A 17,588-nucleotide genomic window follows, 5' to 3' on the forward strand; every position below is an offset into this window, starting at 1 on the left:
AGCCCCGATCCCTTTCCAGAATGGACCCATCTCTGGGCACTCAAAAAAAATATGAATGTCATTAGCTTTAGGGGCCATACATCTGTGACAATTCGGCTCAGGGATTGGGGCAAATTTTGCTATTTAAGCTGGGGTATAGTAAATACGATTAGTCACAAAAAAGTGGTTCTTCTTTAAACTAGCTGATTTGGTAAATTTATAAAGAAGTTTTAGGGAAGTTTCTAAAAGGTTTCCTATTACAGATTCAAAGGGGGATTGATTCCAAGCTGATGCCTGTGTTGGGATGTCCTGATCGTCTGCTTCAACCAGCTTTCTATACCAAATCGAAAACGTGATTCCACAACAACTCTTGGACATCCCCTGTCTGGTTGCTGAAGGACCCAGCATTTGTCCTACCAGACTTCTATCTCTAGGTGAGTATAATACCTGCTTGATACCAGATTTTAGCACTGGATGTGGGAGGACACTGGTCATTTCCCTCTGACAGGGAAATGACCCTGTCAGAGGGAAAGGGAGTTTCCCTCTGGGGAGTTGGTTAGGGAGTGCCACTAGCTGGTGCCAGGCATAAATCCAACTCCTCCAGTCACCCACTTCAGAACACTTCTGACTTATAGAGGAGGACTGTAACTGCTGCCTGGGACCTGTGAGGACTCCTGTAGGACTGGACTTGCTCGCTCTTGTACCCAAGACTAAGCTGCGGCCTCCAAGGGTCATTGGCAGACCTTTGCGGCTACAAGAACAATCCAAGCTGCAATATGCCTTTTTCTAAAGTGCCCAGCTGACTAGTGACACCTGGACTTGGAATGGACATTACTGTTACCTTCTGCCTGATACCCTGAGAGACCTGCCAACTAACACAGTGCCATCAAGACAATATCGACTCTCTTCTCACAGTCACCTGGTGAAGACATGATATGGCACGGTGGCAGAATAGGTGAGCTGGAAACCTCCACACATAGTGGGTTTCCAGCTCCTCTTTGGATGGAAGCTGTAACCAGACGATGTTCATTTAAGGGTGTAAAAACACCCCAGGACATTGACGGCAGCCCCAGGTTTTTTTGGAGGGTTAAGGAGGCCGATGGGGTAGGAGGTTTAGAACAGAAGTCCCTCTGTTCATGAAGCCCGCAACCTCCAAGGCCATATGCCCTTCTCACACAGTGAATTTTATTTTGAATTTGGCAGGTCTGGTATTGGTAGCTTTTCTACTACAGTGGCAGTAAACGCAGAGTATTGCTGTTACTCCTGGACAGTGTGCGTGTCACTGTCCATCAAGGTTGATGAGCTGACAGCTCCTGTTGGAGCATAAAGGATTAAAAAGTGAGTAAGGTAAGACCTGATCTCCAGGCCAAAGAAATTGGTTACCAGCTCCTATAATCTTGGAAATTAAGAGCTGGCTTTTCATATCATTATTTTAACCAAAGAGAGTTATTAAATCCAGCAAGCCTGTGGCTGGGTGGAGTACCTGCCCAAGCTCCCGCCCTTTGTGGTGAGTCGGTCTGTTCCTCTCCTGGTAGTGCCCTGCACAAAAGCCTAGGTGGGCTGAAGTGACAATTGTGGATTGTCCACCAAGTACTGTTCCCTTAGTGTGATGTATAAGCTTGCTCTACCTTTCACAGAATATATGACTTTAGAATGCAAACAATTACAACATATGCTTTTACCACAGGGTTTTTACATCACAACTACCATTACATCGTATGATTTTACAACACATGCCATTACAACGCATTTTTAAAAACTACCATTACAACGCATTTCATTACAATGCATATTATTACAACTCATAACACTTTTAGGGCAAAAGTAGGGTAAGTGTTGGATAGTGTAGGGGTAAAGAATACTAGTCCCACTCCAGTGAGTGCAACAGTAGAGTAAGTGTTGGATAGTGTAGGGGCAAAAATTACTATTCCCACTCCTATGAGTGCAACAGTAGGGATTACTTACCTTATAATGCGTTGTAATGGCATGCTTTGTAATGGTATGCGTTGTAATGGCATGCGTTGTAATGGCATGCGTTGTAGTGACACGCATTAAAATGGCATGCGTTGTAATGGCATGCGATGTAAAGGCAGTTGTGTTGTTAAAGCAGTGCGATGTAATGACTGCGTTGTAATGGATGTTTCCCCCTTTCACATATGACCGTTTCCATTGCCTCTGGGTAGCTGGTGACGCCCTAGGGTAGGAATCTACAGGGACACTAGGATAACAGTAACCTAGACACCCACAAGGTGATATCCAGTTCTTACTGCCCCCACCTCGTGTGCTGGAGCCACTAGGGCTTTCTTCTTCTAAATAGCCGGTGCTACACCCTAGACTGCTATGCAGATAGGCCTGAGTGGCCTCGCCACACCAAGAAGGATTCCTTTATTTAATTTGTCCAGGGACCGCAGATTGCACCTGTGTAATAGCAGATATGTAGAGTTGTAGCTTTTGGGGGGGGGGGGGAACAGTGTTGTTTGAGGTGTGACACCACCCTAATAAATGCATTTTAGGCTTGGTAGTTGGGACTGGCAGCCCTGAGTGGTGTCTGCTAGCTCAGTCAGTTTTTTCTCTGCACAAACAAATAATGAAAGAGAAAACAGTGACTTTTGTTGTAAACAAGAAGGTGAGAGTGCAAGAGTGATCCATGTGGTGGATGCATTTCAAAATGTTAAACCAGAATACCTGGAATCAATACTGTCTTCCGTGCTTATCCACATTGTGTGATTCTAGGCAAATATTTAATTTCACAGAGGCTCTGAGCACACTTTTAAATACTTGAATTCAAGTACCAAAGACCTCTAATGTTTGATTTAGCAGTCTACAATGCTGCTCCATCTTTGATAAGACTCTAGGTCATGTTTAGGGTTTACATGACTACTAACTTGCCTCAGTACTCTAATGGCATTGTTGGTGGGTGTTGAGTCACTTTTAAGGAATGTTGGCCCATTCAGTAATATCATCTGATGTACTAGAGTGAAACGCTTACGCATATTAAAGAAATACATTTTTTTTAATTTTAAAGAGATTGTATCATAATTTTACATTATTTTTGTTGCACAATATACATGCCAAATGCTATCGTATTCGTAGCTCAGCTCGTGCGCACACTCTTAGAGCCAAGTTAGATCTATGGCTCTGTCTATTAATGTGCCTTTGAGCCCACCTCTGTTTGTGACTTCAATCACTGGATAAAATGATTTGTAAAAGATGATGACTGGAAACATAGAGCCCTGCCCAAATACACCTATTTGACAACTCGACCATCAAGGCGCCTTGTAGCGGACGTGACAAACATTGGGTGAAGTGAAAATACATTTAAAATAAGTGATCCTAGGACAGGAAGTCAAGGCCATTGTGTTGTACATGACCATAGTCGTGAGTTCCCATAGAGAGCTACCAGGCCCAGGTGAGACGGGTAGCGGTGTAGCTTCAGCAGGGGTGTTTGGGGTGTGACACCCTTCAAATGCATTCTTGGTTAGGTAGTAGGGTCTAAGAGCCCTGAGTTGTGTCCGCTATGTCTGTGTAGGTTTTTCTTGTCCCCATTTCAGTAAGAGGATAAAACGTGTCAATTTTTTGGACCAGTGTCTTAAATATGTATAGTGACCATTTTACCAAAAAAGTAGTAAAACAGCACCTAGGCATACTCTTTGAATACTACTTTTTAAAAATCTCAAACATTAGCAGTAGTAGACTTGGAAAGCTGCGCCTTCCTCAAGTTTCCAGGAATATTACTGGTGATCAAATAGCAAAAATGTGATGAAGTGAATGCTTGCACATAGCCTAACCAGTGGTAATCACTCAGAGTAGCATTCAAAGCCATCTTTTTTCTCCCACTGTGCCCCTCTCGACCGAGGCCCACCTAATGTAATTCACTACTGACCCAGTTCCTCATGGAAACAACTCATTGAGAACCATGGTCATCTCACCCCTCCTCCACCCTGGATCCCACTGATTTTCTTTTTTTTTTTTAAACTTTATTTTCTATCTCCATAATACAAAAAGTCACAGCATTCACATATGTAGTACACTGCCGCACAGTAGAAGGTAACTCCAGGTTGAATCATACAATGAACTTTGAATACATTTGCCGAGATTGTCTCCCCCACCTTCCAACCGGCTTTGCATTGGTAACTGCCTATCTATGCAAGTAGAACACCCAGACAATGCTTTCCAACCCCATAATAATCATCTGTAATCTGAGAAGGTTGAGTTTACCCACCCTGAGATGAAATATACATAGCGATGGGTGCATCTGAGAGGCGTATGCAGACCCTGTAGTGTATTATTTATTTATTTTATTTATTAAAGTTTTGTATAGCGCTAGCTGGACCCGAAGGTATCAGTATTACCCCACTCCTGTGGGGCCAAGCCCCTCAGGGGGTTGTGAAGTGAGGTGGTGTTCATGTCCACTAAATAGGCTTTGAAGGGGCCCCAAATATCCATTGGACATGACACTGCAGGTATGGTGGCTGCGTACAGATCACTATTCAGGTTACAGTAGGCTAAACTCTGAAGCCAGGCCTTGGTCGTGAGAGGGGCCTTTCAGCCCCATTTAAGGGCAATCTCCGGCTTGGCAAGCAGGAAGGCCATTGCAGTAAAAGTACGAACGGGCTTAGGTAAGCCTAGTACACAGCCCAATAATGCAGACTCTGGTGAGAGAGCCCAATATGCCCCAATTTTTCCGCAGTTCAAGTCTGCGGGTGGTGTGCCACACTTTAAACATGCATGTGACCTACTAGCGTTGATGGTGTGTATTTTTTCTGGGGCCATATAGACCCTTCATAAGAATTTAAAGTGTAATAACCGGTCTCTGCTGTTTAAGGAAACTTCTTTAATTTGTGCACAGCAAAAGTCCCAGTGATTGTCTGGAATAGGATGCCCCAAATCCTTTTCCCAAGCCTCCCTGATCTTGATGTCTTTCTAGGAACTAGTGTCCTGCATGAACTATATATTTTCAAAACCAGTCTGGCACTACCCGGGGAAGAAATTACAGTGGTTAACGAGCTGAAGTCAGCTGGTGCCAAGGGAAATTATGTAAATGTAGCCCTAAGCGCGCTTCGCACCCTTCGAAGGATGAATTTGTCCATAAACGTAGCTTCACTAAATCTATCCTCCTCGTCTCCGTCAAAGACATGGCCGTCTGGAAATAGGTCGCCGATCTTGCTGATTGTAAATTTGGTTAGGAGTGCGCTGCACTATTTTTTCAGTCATGATAGGGATCCATGCGTTATTCAAAACTGGAATTTCACAGGAATATAGTGTATACGTGGTTGTGATTCTAACCAATTTCCACCAGGCCCAGCTGGTCGTGGAAACGGTTTGAATATCTCCAGGGTCTCTTGGAAGGCCCTGAGGTAATACTGTGTGAAGTTTCACAGGCAACACCAGATCAGCCTCAGGTCTTGAGTAGGGCAATCTAGGATCCGGATGGTACCAGGAGTGCGCAAAGCTGCACTGCGCTACCAGGTAATATATGTGAAAGTTCGGAACCCCCAAACCTCCCCTGGCATAAGGCAACGTCATACCGTCCCAGCTGACCCTGGGATTCCGGCCACACCAAGTTAAGCAAATCAAATGGGACCGAAGTTTGAGAAAAAAGCTGTTGGGAATCGGAATCGGAATATTATTGAACAAGTTTAAAAACCGAGGGAGGACGATCATTTTGATCAAGGCAACTCGCGGACCTGGATCCCACTGATTTTTATTTGGGAAAAGTGAGGTTCACACCTTCCCGAATCTCATTGACTAAGCTACGTGCCTGCAAACATGGGCCGGTGTTGGTCTTTAGCATTGAACAATAAAGCAAATTCCTGTTCCTAGACAGGGAAACTGCTTGATTGTAGTTATGGTGAAGATGAGGCTATATTAGGGGAATTCTTCTCTCCACAGCGCACGCCCGTCCTGTGGGTGTTGTCTCCACTCGTGCTTGCACGTGGCCTTTGGTGACACTCTGGGTCTGACGTGTGGAGAAATGAATTTTAATTTCCAAGTTCGAGCGCTGACCTCAACGATGTGTTGCGACAGGGCGGTGTGACCAGTGCCACAGCACCGGGTGGGGTGCCATGTTTGCAAGTATATTACAGTTTTAAAGCATATGCTGCTGCTTTCCTCACATCTAGAAATGTTCATACAATAATAAAAATGTCAAGATAACTGCAGTGATTAACGTTCTTTCTGAAGTGAGAACGTGGAAGTTTCGACTCACCATAAAGTGGGGCAGAGGGCTGATATGCCTAATGCAAAGGATGTGTACCTTGCAGATCACAAAGTGCATATAATGTAAATAGTTCATTGCTTTTGTCAGAAAGATCCTTGTTACTTACAAGGAATAAATTAATATCCTAGTATAGAATAGTGAGCTAATAACTGTCATCAAAGAGCTTCTTGCAAACTTCAGGGTATAGATGGAGCGTTATGATTTTTCCCGAACAAAGCAAACACAAGATAATGGACGGAGCGCTGAAACTTTTCAGACACTCAAACCCAGTCACAGATCTGGGTTGAATCCATCATCGTTCTTTAGCTCACTTTGCCAGCTCAGTTAAGACCCAGCGATATGCAAATCAGACTTGACCCTGTGCCTCATGCGACCAGTCCCGCCTGAACTGCCAGGCCAGGTCCTACCTGGACCAGAAACAAGCATCCTAGGACCGGTTTTGGGGCATCAGCCAGGCTAGCTTGAATCCAGTGGCATAGTGAGCACGGAATCCACGTCTGGGCATACCCTTTCCACTTAGGGTGACAAAAGCAAAAGGAACAAGGATGCTTGTTTCCAGTACAGGGAGGACCTGGCCTGACAGTTCAAGCTGGACTGTTCCCATTGGGCGCAGAGTCAAGACTGATTTACATATGAAAAAAAAATATATATGGCTGGGTTCAAACTGGAATGGCATGGGGGAGTAAAACACAGATAGATTCAGGCCCAGATCTCTGTACTGGGGTGAATGTATAACATTGTTCTGCATTCTGTCCATCAACTGTTCTTATTGCACGTAAATACCATAATGGCATTGTGAACTTCTGCCACTAAAATGGCTTCTTGGCACTGTAATATTTCTTAGCACTGTAATATTACAGTGAAGCAGATAAATGAGTTGATGGATGTTGGGTTGCATGGTATATGGAAATGCTTCTTTGTGATTCGCGAGTGTTGCTGGGTTACTCTGGTGGTTGCCTGAGGTGACGAAACTCAGGATGTCACGTAAGCAGGGGGTTTCATTCATGTAGGGTCTACTTTATGTTGATGATCGAATTAAAGTCACCTGTTCCCGCTTAGAATTTGTTTTGAGGCAGCATTGACTTCTAGTGGTGATTGTGTAAACTGTGAAAGTTTATACATTTGAGTAGAAATGTTGGCATAACGTTTTGTAATTAGGAATCAGGGAGGGGGCGTGATTTCGGTTCCAGACTCCAGGTCCTGATGGGCCAGGTAGCAGGCGTTTATGCTCCCTGTCTTAACATTGCAGCCCGTTCTTTCGCCCCCAAAACTGCCAATCCCAGACGTGAACAGACTTTTGGAGGGGCTAGGGATGTGTTTTGTCATACAGAGATCCTCTTTTCCAAGGGCTCCCGGCAAATTACATTGCAATGAGCCATAAACCAGTCTCTCTTTTGTAAGTAGTGAAAGAGCCCCTAAGCATCAGAAAACACTGCTTGCAAGCCTTTTTTTGTCACCCCTTCAGCGGGATCAGGCTGCTAACATTTTTTCTTTTATCTTCTAATTATAATAGACCCCACCGCCCGCGATTAGCAAAACACTAACTTCTAAATGTTAATTTTTTGTTATAGATAACTGTTTTACATCACAAAAATCAGCCCTTGAAATTGCCCTGGCCCCATTGTTAAAATCTTAGCAACTGTAACACGCTTCCTCCTACACAGTAGCTCTTTCTCATTAGAAACAATGTTAAAGGACGTCACATCCGAATGACATCACAGGAAGGGCCATCAATAAACTACCATTGAGGCGAGTTTGCCAGAAGCAACTTTCCTGGTGCAGATATCGGTAAAACAATAAAATCATCAATAACAACGATAATAAAATACGTTCATATATTTTAAAATTCTATTAACTGGAAAACCATCATATTAGTCACATTGGGTTTAAAGGTTTGGCCTAGGTATAGGAAAGGGAGCCCACCTCCTTTGAGCCTCGCAGCACTTCTCCATGGCTACAAGCTCAGAGAAGGGCCCCACACTACCCTTTGCCTTTTAATCGTGGTCTAGACCTGTGAGGCCTGGACGAGCAGAGCTCAAGGTAGGGGAGCCCTCTTTCCTGGGCCTCCCAGGAATGGTGTAGAGCTGCAAGCCCAGGTTATAGGGGTGCCCCTCCCTGCACCTGCCCACCTGGATCCAGAGCTGCCAGGGGAGTTGGTAGGCACTTTCCCTGGGTCTCACATCTATGGTGTAGAGCTGTGGAGCCCAGGGGATTTTGGGCCACTCCCTTGTCTCTCCTGCCGTGGTCTAGCACTGATAGACCCAGGAAAGGGTGTCCCTCTCTCCTGGGCCTCACAGCTATTGACTAGTGCTGCAATGCCCAAGGTATGGAGTCCCACTGCCCCTGGGTCTCACGTCCATGGTCTACTGCTGCACAACCCAAGGGAGGAGAGTCCCCCTACCCTGGGCCACACTTATATGGCTCCTGTGGGGCCCAGGAGAGGTGGCCTCAAACCTATGGGGCTCAAAGCCTTGGTTCAGCAGGGTGGCATCTCTCCATTAGCACTTCACAGGACAGGTTGTGCCTTTGGAGACATGTTGCATGTGCAGAGACACATTTCATATGCAGAAAACATCAGAAGATGTTTGTATGGGAGCAGATGAGCTATGTGTCACATAGCAGATTGTTGATATTTCATTCTAGATCCCCAGCCTTCTTAAAGGATAACTCGACTGGAGATTGAGTTTAACGATTGTGATTACTATTCATACTATATTTGAGTTCTAATCCCTTCCCCTTCTCCTGGAGTAAGCCTTGACTGCTCGCAATTACACATTTGGAGCGACAAGTTTAGAAAATATCATGCAAATGGAATGAAATTCTAAAGCTTTGAAACACCAGTGATAAATATCAGTATATACCATGCCACAGTGGTGCCTGGTCCAGTAGGTACTGGGCTATTTGACATCTAAACTGTGCTTTAGAATTTCACCTAAATATGATAGAAATAAACACTGTATTCTTTAGTTGAGCAGGGCCCATTACAGAGTGTCATTTCCATGGAAAGGGCAGTCCCTTGGCTTTGCCATTAGAATTACTAGCACCCCTCCTGTGGTCTAGTGGACTAGATGGAAATATGGAAACAAGATACATATTTTTTAATCCCGGCCTCCCATTTGGCCAAATTGTTTGCTCTTGGGCAATAACATTTCTGAACTTATTGCTTTGCTCCCTATTTGGCAAGATAGTGAGCATTTTTGATTCCATGTAAAAACTGCTACTAAGTCAAAATGTAATTGCAAAAATGGACTGAATTTTACCTGGGAGGAGAGAAGTGCCCGGTCGAATGGTATATTCACCTAAATGCAATACAGTAGTAAATGTCCTATGTCTATGAATTTAACCAACTGTTTGATTTCTGGGCAAATAATACTCTCCCTGTGCCTCTTCCACTGGTCTGACAATGTGGCAGCCCTTTGAAGCAGGTTTAATGGAAGAAGTAGACACCAAGGGCATACTCCCAGGACAGGTCCTGTGCATGGGTTTCATTCATTCGTTCACGGCTGTTTTCAGCTCTGCTGCTGAAGGTGTCACTGTAGCTGCTTTGTGCAGCACCTTCCGCCTTACCACAAACAAGGATCTCTTTCACAGCTCATCAAAAGCTTAAAGAGTGAGACTTGCTGTTCCATTGGAAGGTATAAAAGAGCAGGCACTAAAATGCAGAACTATGGGTGTCCTGCAGTGCCTTTGTCTGGGCAGGATTAGATCCCTAATTGCAGGCTAAACCTGCTAAATGCAGATGGTTGGACACCCTATTCGGGGCCCCGTACATTAGGCCACACAGCCACCATGAGTAGGGAAACATCAACGAAACTTTTACAACGCAGTGCTTTTACAACGCAGGTTTTACAACGAAAACCATTACAACGCATTGCACTGGGGGGCGCTCTAGGATAGGGAATATATTTAATTTACTATCCAACACCTTCCCTAGTGTCCACGGGGCCTGGAGTTGGAATAGTAAATTAAACTATTCACTATCCAGCACCCCAAAGCGCTATGCGTTGTAAAGGTTTGCGTTGTAAAAACTGCGTTGTAACAGCATGCGTTGTAACGTCATACATCCCCATGAGTATGAAGTCCTGGAGAATACCCTTCCTGCCCTGAGCATCAGAAATATGGTTTAAAGCTGCCAGGCCCAGGGGAAGCGGCTACCCTCCCCTTGACGTTGCAGTCATTGTCCTGCTCTGCAGGCCCAAAGGAGATGGTCCCCATCATCTATTCCTTTCAGACCTACATATGATTTGCAAGACCATGTGGCGGGAAGTCCCATTCCCATGGGCCTCGCAGCGCTGAACCATAGCTGCCTAGCCCAGGCCAGCGTGCTTCATTAGTGCAGGCACCCATGTTGGTTCACTGGGTGTGGTGGGGCCCTGGGCAACTGCCCATGCTGCCCATGCCTAGCTGGGTTTCCTAAAGCATAGTAACAGTGAGTGCTCAAAGTGTTTGGAAAAATAAAAAAATTTGAGGGGCACAAGCTCAATGCTGGGATGGCCAAATTGCAAGGCTGCCTAGTCTCGATTTCACATCATACCTATTTATTCCACTACCCTACATTTTCTGTCTCTTTGTCTCACTATTGCAGGTTGTTTTTTATCCCCGCTTTCCTCTCTTCGTCACTGTTGTCCTATTTCTCTCTTCATTCGTGTTAATTTCTTTTCTGCATTTCTCTCTCTTGCTCTAGGTAAAAGTCTGATAAAAAAAAAATGGGTATGGTCTTCAAAAACAAGAGCGGGTATCAACCACCAGCACACTAACCCAGTGCTGACAGAATTGTTGAGGGCATTTTGCCAGGTCGTTCTCCCCCAGATTTAGAAACTTTCCACACAAGCCTAGAGCCCCTCTGAACTCTAAGTCAGGACTTTAGTTTCTTTTGAAAATGCAGACATTCGATTGATAGAGCTCTGAAAACTCTAGCTGAGTTTCTATAAACTTTAGTAACCTGCAATCTCTGTGTCCTCATTCACAAAATGCCTCGACTAATGGGTGAGAAAGCCATCTATTCTTGTGCTAGGTTGGTATGTGCCTTCGATAAAGATTCTGGTTTGGACCATCATCTGGCATCAGTGACAATTATGGAACAACAGTAAACTATTTTGTAGTCTCTTAATGTCATTATTGCTCAAGGTGTCAGTCTTTGGAATTACATCATTAAAAAATAGAGTTCCTCCCACTTCGGCACCATCATGGTTATGTTTTCATGGGCCTTTTATTGGAGAGAGACCGTAATCAAGGCCAATGTAATTATTTACTTCGCAGGGGAAACCATATTTTTTGAGAGTATTGATAAAATGATGTGGCAGGAAAAACACAATTAGAATACTGAATGCTGCACAATCGTTAGCAGTATTGTTTTGTTATTTTCTAACTTGAACAAGTATTGGTAGTGCCTGGCAACGTTGCACCTCATTAGAACCAGTTTAACATCTCAATACAGCAATCAGCAACTGAGAGTTGACCAGTAAATCATTGCAACTAATTTGTCTTCATGGTACAACCTGTGAGCTTGTTGTAAAGTAACTTTTGATCCTTGTGAGCTAGAAACATATAGGGGCTGATTACGATGGCAACTCTGACCGACACCGTCTCGGTCTCGGGACCGACCGACCGACTGACCGCCGGTCGATGGTTCTGACTGCCTGATTACGATGTGACCGAACACTGTTCAGTCGTATTCTCCTTTTTCCCTATGGGAGCTTGTGTTACAGCCGTAAACTGGCCATAATACAGGTTCCCATAGAGAAATGGGTGTGTGCAAAAAAAACCTGCACCCTCTGGCAGGCACCCCATGGTGCCTGCCACACAGTGTAGGGATTTACAGGGGGGTACCCTAGGTCTCCCCTCGATCACCAACCGTAGGCCACGGAGGCAAGGGGCCCTGCTAGGGGCCCCCAAAGTTGCTTTCCGACACCCTACCTGCGTCGGGAAGGCCAGCACGGAAAGGCTGTCGGAAACCGACATCGTAATCCTGACGGCAGAAACGCTGTCCATAGGGGATTACGGTGCAGTTCCGACCGGTCGAAAGACTCAGCGAGCCATTTGGAACTGCGTCATATTTACTGGCCGGTTTACATTCTGACCGCTGACATTGTAATTGGGCGGTCAGACCACAAACTGACTTAGTCGGTCGGAAAGCCTCCAATTGCGGTCGGATAGCTTCCGACTAGCGGTTGGAGACTTTCCGACTGACATCGTAATCGGCCCCATAGTGTGGTGAAATATGTAGGCTATGAAGCGGATGATGGCCTGTGTAGCAAATGTGGTGAAAACATATTCATACAGAAAGCACAGCAGCGATAGAATCAGATAGCATTAGAGGCCATAGAGTTACATAGAATGAGAGGGAGCACTGGATGATGAAAGGCCTACCTATATAAATGTAAAGAACCAGTGCAACCAAACCAGTGATCCAGGTAAGAGCATACGCCCTGAACTCCCTACCTCATTCTGCAAGCAGTGAGCTTGGGTCTGGCTGCCTTTGCCTTCTTCCCCAGCACACATTCCCCTCCAGCCAGTACCTGTCGTCAGACTCACCTGCTTCTTGCGGCGTGCATCGATCATTTTGAAGTAGGTGGTGATGTAAAGGTTGTCAAAGAGGATGTCCGTATTATACTTCCTGATGTACGCGAACGCGCTGCAGTGGAGGAAAAGCACAGATGGTTCTTATACATCTTCATTGTCCCATCTGAATGTGTCCCCCCTTTTGATATTAACCATGCATAAAGCATAACTGACAAATCCGCTGCCTCTGGTACTTGCCACCTTTATTGGCAGGGGTTGTGCCTCCACAGTTGATTTTATCTTTGTTTCTGACTCCTTATTTTTCAAGATAAGTTATATAAATGTCCCTCAGGGCCCTTTTAGTGAGCATAAATAATCAAGTATGCATTTCTTTAGGGTACTTGCATTCGGTTAAAATCAAAACGCAAGAGGATAACAGCAAATGGCCAGCAAATAATCAGGGTAGAAGACTTGGCTGGAAACAGGTGGCCTCTGAGATTTTTAAGAGTGAGTTGTTCTCGGGTTGTGCATCTGAGTTTACTGTGTGCCTAAATATTGTGTCCTCATATAGTGATGTTTTAGGGGCTTTATCTAGTATTTCCCGGAAAGCCTCTGACCTTCTTAGTCTTCTACACTCAAAGAAGCTTAAGTCAGTATGCAAATGGTTTGATAGAGGGTGTTCTCAAGCTCTTAGATTACAAAGAGCACTGAAGTCTAAGCCCAAGACGCCATACAAATTGCAGCCTGCCGAAATAAAAATACAAGCTACTACTCAGAAGGCGGATGAATTCCATCCAAAATGAAGCCTGGGATCATTTATTACAAGCGAGTTGTCTAAGGAATAGTACCCTATTTTTGAGTATTATTAACTAGTCCCTGTTAAGCTACCAATTATAATGGGTCCCTATTCCATCATATTACCCCCGACTGAGGCACCTGAAACTGTTCCTGAATTTATGTTGGTTGTGGAGGGGACTTCAAATTTAACATTTACTCTAGAAGACGTTAAAAAGGGTATATCGGGCCTGACGAAGAGCAAGACCCTCAGCCCAGATGGGATCCCCACCAGATCTGCATCTGAGTGATATTGAGATATGGGCTTCAGTATTGACTCAGTTCCTAAACGCTGCTGTCAGGAAAGGTCCTCCTCATTTCTGGTGTACTTCTATTACTGTGCCAGTTTTAACCAAATGGTTATATGGACAATCCCCAGGCCAATTTTTCTAATTGATTCAGTAGTGAAGGTCTTGGGGGGGCGGGTTCTTTGAGACAGACTGACTACTTGGGCAGACAAATACAATAGTCTGCCCGAACTGCAGTACCGATTTAGACCCAGTAGGTCCACTATCGACCAGTGCCGGAACTTGCACATGGTCATAAACAAGTATGTAGTGGCACAATTGAGTTCTACAAAAACAATGGAGAGAGCAAGGGTTATGTTCACCAGAGTGAACTGGGAGTACTCCTGTACCCCTGGATACAATAGCAAAAAAATCAAATGGAGGAGTACCACCAGTGAGAATTCACAAGTCGCTGTAGGGGTGGACGGTTTTCGCAAGGTGGAGGAAATCTCTTTTTATTAGAAACCCCTCACTCATCACCTAGTGATGACATGCTTCATCATCGGGGTCCACCCTAATGACCTAGCGTCATCAGGGTGTGCTTCAACACCTGATTGCAGTGGAGCAGGTTGTGAGTGGTGGTGCGTGAAAAAAGAAAAAGTCAGTGTGTTAAAAATTATCTTGTTTTGAAGTTGGAAAAATAAAGATTTTTTATTGGCAAGCAACTGGACAATGTTAAAATCGTGGCGAGATAAAATAAGGGCAGTGATGAGCCCGTGTATCTCTAAAATAAGGGCAGTGATGAGCCCGTGTATCTCTTTATGTGTTGGGTCTACATGTTTCAACCTTAGCGGTTATGGTGAACCAGGTTTTCGTCAGGACCTCAAAACCAAGTTGGTGGATGGTCTGCGTCCCCTAAAAGACGCACCCAATCCTACCACATGGGACCACTGGATGGCGAAAATGTGCCCGTGGTGTAAGCTCGCTCCACACTGGGTGAGCTCTAAAAATCAAAACACCTGTAAAAGAAAATACGGACATTTGTCACATATTGAGCGTATTTACAAGCCTGTAACGTAGTGCAGTGCTTCAACGTTGTGTCAGCATGCTGTCACACCCTGTTACATGGTGAATTCAATGGTAGCATCATACGTCTAGCGTTACCGGTGTTGGGCTCTACTCCAGCACACTTCTAGAGGAGGTAGGGAAGTGATAGTGCACAATGTGGGGCGGTGAAAATTAACCGCAACTTGCACACAGAAGGAGTGCTGTGATTATTTTCCTATTCACAACTTTCACGCAGTACAGTAAATCATCACCGCGTGGTACTAGCTCGCATACTGACTAGTTTGTGCGAGGCTATATCCGTTTAGATAGTGCATGCATTGTCATGGTAAACTGTACAACACACCGGCGTCGAAGAAGTCATCGACGTCGACACCACAGTCGCCGAAGCCATCGACGTCGACACCAGCGTCGACGAAGCCGACGTCAACGCGATCGTCGGCGAAGCCATCGACGACAGCTCCAACATCGACACTGCCGTCGACGAAGAAAGAACCGTCGACGCTGCCGTCGACAGCATCGTCGTCGATGAAGGCCATAGACGCTCCACCGTCGATGACCTCCCCGTTGACGTGCTCGTCGACTACAGAGTCTCCTACGCTGAAGTACTCTTACACACACTACAGACTGACAACGAGTACTTTAACGCCGGAATTGACGTCGCCTAGCAGAGTCCAGCCACTGCTACCAACCCATCTGCTGGACACGGAGGATTCTGATGATGGTTCAATGTTCCAACCTGCGACAAGTCCATCAGAACTCCATGTTAACGTCCATGAAAGCTCAGACTGTGAAGACCTGGGTCAGGATGAAGGGCGATATCAGGAGGAATGTCAAATTACTCCGCCACTTTCTTCACAACCTATGGTGTGCCTCCCAGCATCAATCGTGACGGACGTGCAATTTCTCATAGCGCAATGAAAAGCAATAGATAGAAGGTTGGCAGCTCGCGCTCTATTGTCAACAGTACTATGTAGAATTATTAGAGCTGCTACTAGGGATAATGATGACGTCTATCTATCGTCATAAATAATGTGATAAACCACATTAACAAAATTATATACAATGTATCCCGAGCAGAATCAAAATGTATACAAAACAACTATTGAATAAAACATCATATTCCAAAATAGGTGTCAGTCTTCTTCTTTAATGTTCTTTACACTGGCGTCACCACTAACTTTCTGTTCCAAGCGGCGTTATATATAAGTAAAATCGTAGTCAAACAGTCGGGTCAGTGAAGAAGTAGCACCTTTATAAATATTAATGAACTAAACCCTCGTCAGGGGAAGTCCGATTTTCACATCAATGTTGTTTTTGTTGTTTTCAAACCCGATGGCAGCACGGATATATCAGTACGATTTTACTTATATATAACGCCGCTTGGAACAGAAAGTTAGTGGTGACGCCAGTTTCGCAAACAAACAGACTGCCCTGATGAAGTCTAAATGCATAAACTGTCTAAATGCATAAACTGCTATAAATAGACAAAACACGTGTTGGCTAGCAATCCAAAGAGATGCTGTAAAGAACATTAAAGAAGAAGACTGACACCTATTTTGGAATATGATGTTTTATTCAATAGTTGTTTTGTATACATTTTGATTCTGCTTGGGATACATTGTATATAATTTCTCATAGCGGACTACAAACAACGGTTTCCGCCCACTCCGCCTCCTCCAGTACAGCAACCTACACCTGTGATACCTCCTCGCCCTAGACCACCTCCACTGGTCATTCGTCAAGATCCTGTCACTTTACCACCTCTACCTTCTTCTGATGAAGAAGAGGAAGTAGTAGGAGAAGACGAGGGACAGCAGGAGGAAGGAGAGATACAGGACGACGAATGGAATAACTATGTCATTCAGGATCCGGCATCCCCTGACCAGCCACAGGCGGATTCACCCCCAGAGGATATCGGGGGGTTTCCTAATATTGTGAAAAGGCCTGCGGCAAGGTTTAAAATCGAAATGACCACACAAACCCAGGATTGCTTCCTGTATGACTTTAAAGAGCCATTCAAGAAGGCTGTGCGACCCATCCCTATTATTGAGTACATCTGGGATCAGGGGGTAAAGATAATGAAAAACCCCTCATCTCTGATTCCAGTTCCGCCCAGGCTCGACAAGAAATATAAGGCCCCAGACACGGCTCCGGCATGCCTTATAGGCCAAACGAAACCGGACTCTGTGATTACGCAGGCTGCACAGCGTAAGTCTAGTAACCCGTCGGCCGCGTTGACTGCGCCACCAGATAAGGAAGGCCGTAAACTTGATAATATTGGTAAAAAGTTTTCGTCCATGTCGGCCCTTTCTATCCGGGCGGCAAACTCCTTGGCCCTCCTAGGAAGATACAATCGCCAGATGTGGGCGGATATTGCCCCATATTTAGGAGCAATACCAGAAGACCAGAAGGAAGAGGCAAAGAAAATACTCCTTGAGGGCGAGCGATCTGCCTCGGAAATGATAGATGTGGCGATGGATATCGCCTCTACAGGATTTAGACAGATGGCAGGGGCAGCAGTCCTAAGGCGCCAGGGGTGGCTTAAAGCCACATCGTTCCGGCCTGAGGTACAGACCAAAGTACTAGACCTGCCGTTCGATGGCGTACTGCTCTTTGGGAAGCATATAGATGAGATGCTGCAGGGTATCAAAAAAGATACAGAGACCGCGAAAGCCCTGGGTACCCTCCAGTACAAAAATACTTCCTTTCGGGGCTCCAGAGGAAGAGGACAACAGACAAGAGGTGGCTATCAGGGATAC

The 17,588-nt window shown here is 45.2% G+C and overlaps 2 protein-coding genes across 2 annotated transcripts in view; one reads left to right on the plus strand and one right to left on the minus strand.

Moving 5' to 3' along the window:
• The window catches only part of DCST2 (DC-STAMP domain containing 2), a 285,622-nt gene that overhangs the window by 67,247 nt on the left and 200,787 nt on the right, over window positions 1-17,588 (plus strand). The window lies entirely within an intron of this gene.
• DCST1 (DC-STAMP domain containing 1) overlaps window positions 1-17,588 on the minus strand; it is a 146,034-nt gene that overhangs the window by 54,125 nt on the left and 74,321 nt on the right. Inside the window, exon 10 of the mRNA XM_078668903.1 lies at window positions 12,734-12,833. Within this exon, the coding sequence (XP_078525029.1) occupies window positions 12,734-12,833 (100 nt within the window). The remainder of the gene's footprint in view (window positions 1-12,733; window positions 12,834-17,588) is intronic.

Source organism: Lissotriton helveticus, chromosome 12, assembly GCF_964261635.1.
Source record: "Lissotriton helveticus chromosome 12, aLisHel1.1, whole genome shotgun sequence".
Lineage (NCBI taxonomy): Eukaryota > Metazoa > Chordata > Amphibia > Caudata > Salamandridae > Lissotriton > Lissotriton helveticus.